General features: G+C 64.3%; 1 protein-coding gene across 1 annotated transcript in view; it reads right to left on the reverse strand.

Moving 5' to 3' along the window:
- The window catches only part of ATP1A2 (ATPase, Na+/K+ transporting, alpha 2 polypeptide), a 26,354-nt gene that overhangs the window by 6,935 nt on the left and 17,600 nt on the right, over positions 1-1,819 (reverse strand). Inside the window, exons 15-20 of the mRNA XM_005857770.2 lie at positions 1,615-1,765; positions 1,330-1,498; positions 973-1,127; positions 668-791; positions 345-490; positions 22-152 (exon numbers count right to left, since the gene is read on the reverse strand). Coding sequence (XP_005857832.1) covers positions 22-152; positions 345-490; positions 668-791; positions 973-1,127; positions 1,330-1,498; positions 1,615-1,765 — 876 coding nt within the window. The remainder of the gene's footprint in view (positions 1-21; positions 153-344; positions 491-667; positions 792-972; positions 1,128-1,329; positions 1,499-1,614; positions 1,766-1,819) is intronic.

A 1,819-nucleotide genomic window follows, 5' to 3' on the forward strand; every position in this document is an offset into this window, starting at 1 on the left:
GGTGCTGGGGGCGGCGCTCACTTCATGCCCTGCTGGAAGACCGAGTTGCGGCGCGTCTTGCAGATGATGAGGTCGGCCCACTGCACGACCACGATGCTGGCGAAGAAGGCCGTGTGGCAGGTGAACTCCACCACCTTCCGCTGCTCGTAGGTCTGCAGAGGGGCGGGCAGAGAGGCAGCAGCGTGAGAAGAACCAGCAGGACCGGCGTGCAGCGCCGTTCGGGGCCACTGTTAGACCCTGGGCACCCAGTCCCCACTGAGCCCCCCGCCCCAGGTGGCCACACTGCCAGGCGTTTAGCCCCTCCTCTCATACACACGTGTCCGCACGCACACAGCCCCGCTCACCCACTCCTGCCCATAGCTGTCCTCCAGGTCATTGGTGGACCGGTCATCCCAGTCGAGGCGGATCCCCAGCAGCCGTGTCGGCAGGAAACCGTTCTCAGCCAGGATCACGAAGTAGGTGAAGAAGCCGCCCAGTGCCTGGATCATCCCTGTGGGTCATGGGCAAAACGCAGGGCCAGGGTCAGAGCAGGAAGCCGGAGGGGGCCAGCACCGACAGGCCAGAGATGTCTGTCCCCGACCCTGGGGCAAGCGGGCCCCGTCCTGGACTCCCAAAGCCGGGGCAAGAGTTCCCTTGGGCTCCCTCTGAGCCCAGGACCCCGCCGCACCGATCTGCCCGTAGGCCATGCTAATGAGCCTCTCGTTCACCAGCTTGTCCGTCTGCGGGTTCCGCGGCTGCCGCTTCATGATGTCACTCTCAGCGGCCTCGTAGGCCAAGGAGATGGCGGGGACCTGTGTGGGGTGGAGAGTGGGGGACAGAGGGCGTCGGAGCGGGCCTGGGGCTCGCCTTCTCTTCAGCCAGCACGGCCTGGTCAGCTGCCCTTGGTCCTTGTCTCTTTCCACCTGCTGCCCACTGTGCCCACTGTGCCCACGTGGTTGCCTGGCCTGTCCCCCCTCCAGCCCTTGGCCTCACCATGTCAGTGCCCAGGTCGATGCAGAGGATGGTGACGGTGCCCAGCGGCAGGGGGATGTTGACGATGATGAAGAACAGGAAGGGTGTGATCTCGGGGATGTTGCTGGTCAGGGTGTACGCGATGGATTTCTTCAGGTTGTCAAAGATCAGGCGGCCTGGGGAGATTCCGGGAGCTCCAGGGAGCTCGGAGGGACCCTCCCCACCCCTCGCCCTGGGGTGTGGCTGCCTGACTTTCTGGGAGAGGAGGACTGTGTGTGAGGGAAGCTAACGGCGCGGCAGACGCCTGGGAGCCTGAGCTGGCTCTGTGGTTGGGTAAAAGGCATGGGAAGTAGGTGTGCAGGCGTCCCTTGTCCTCACCCTCCTCCACGCCGGTGACGATGGAGGCGAAGTTGTCGTCCAGCAGGATCATGTCGGCTGCCTGCTTAGAGACGTCGGAGCCCGAGATGCCCATGGCGATGCCGATGTCCGCCTTCTTCAGCGCCGGGGAGTCGTTCACCCCGTCGCCCGTCACCGCCACGATGGCTCCCTGGGAGAAGCACAGAGGGAGCGAAAGAATTACTGTCAGATTCAAGACCAGTTCCCCAAATCAGTTTGATTTCATCATCCCCCGTTTCTTGATATGCCGTGGGCCGCCCCCCCCACCTGCCGCTGGCAGCCCTCCACGATGATGAGCTTCTGCTGCGGAGACGTCCGAGCAAAGACGATCTCCGTGTGGTTCCGGAGGATCTCGTCCAGCTGCTCCGACGTCATGTCCTTCAGGTCAGAGCCGTGCACCACACACGCCTTGGCCTCTCTGGAGGGCAGGACACAGGTGCTGTCCTGCCTCCCCCGCCTCTCCCGCCTGCCT

This window comes from Myotis brandtii, unplaced genomic scaffold, assembly GCF_000412655.1.
Source record: "Myotis brandtii unplaced genomic scaffold, ASM41265v1 scaffold1120, whole genome shotgun sequence".
Lineage (NCBI taxonomy): Eukaryota > Metazoa > Chordata > Mammalia > Chiroptera > Vespertilionidae > Myotis > Myotis brandtii.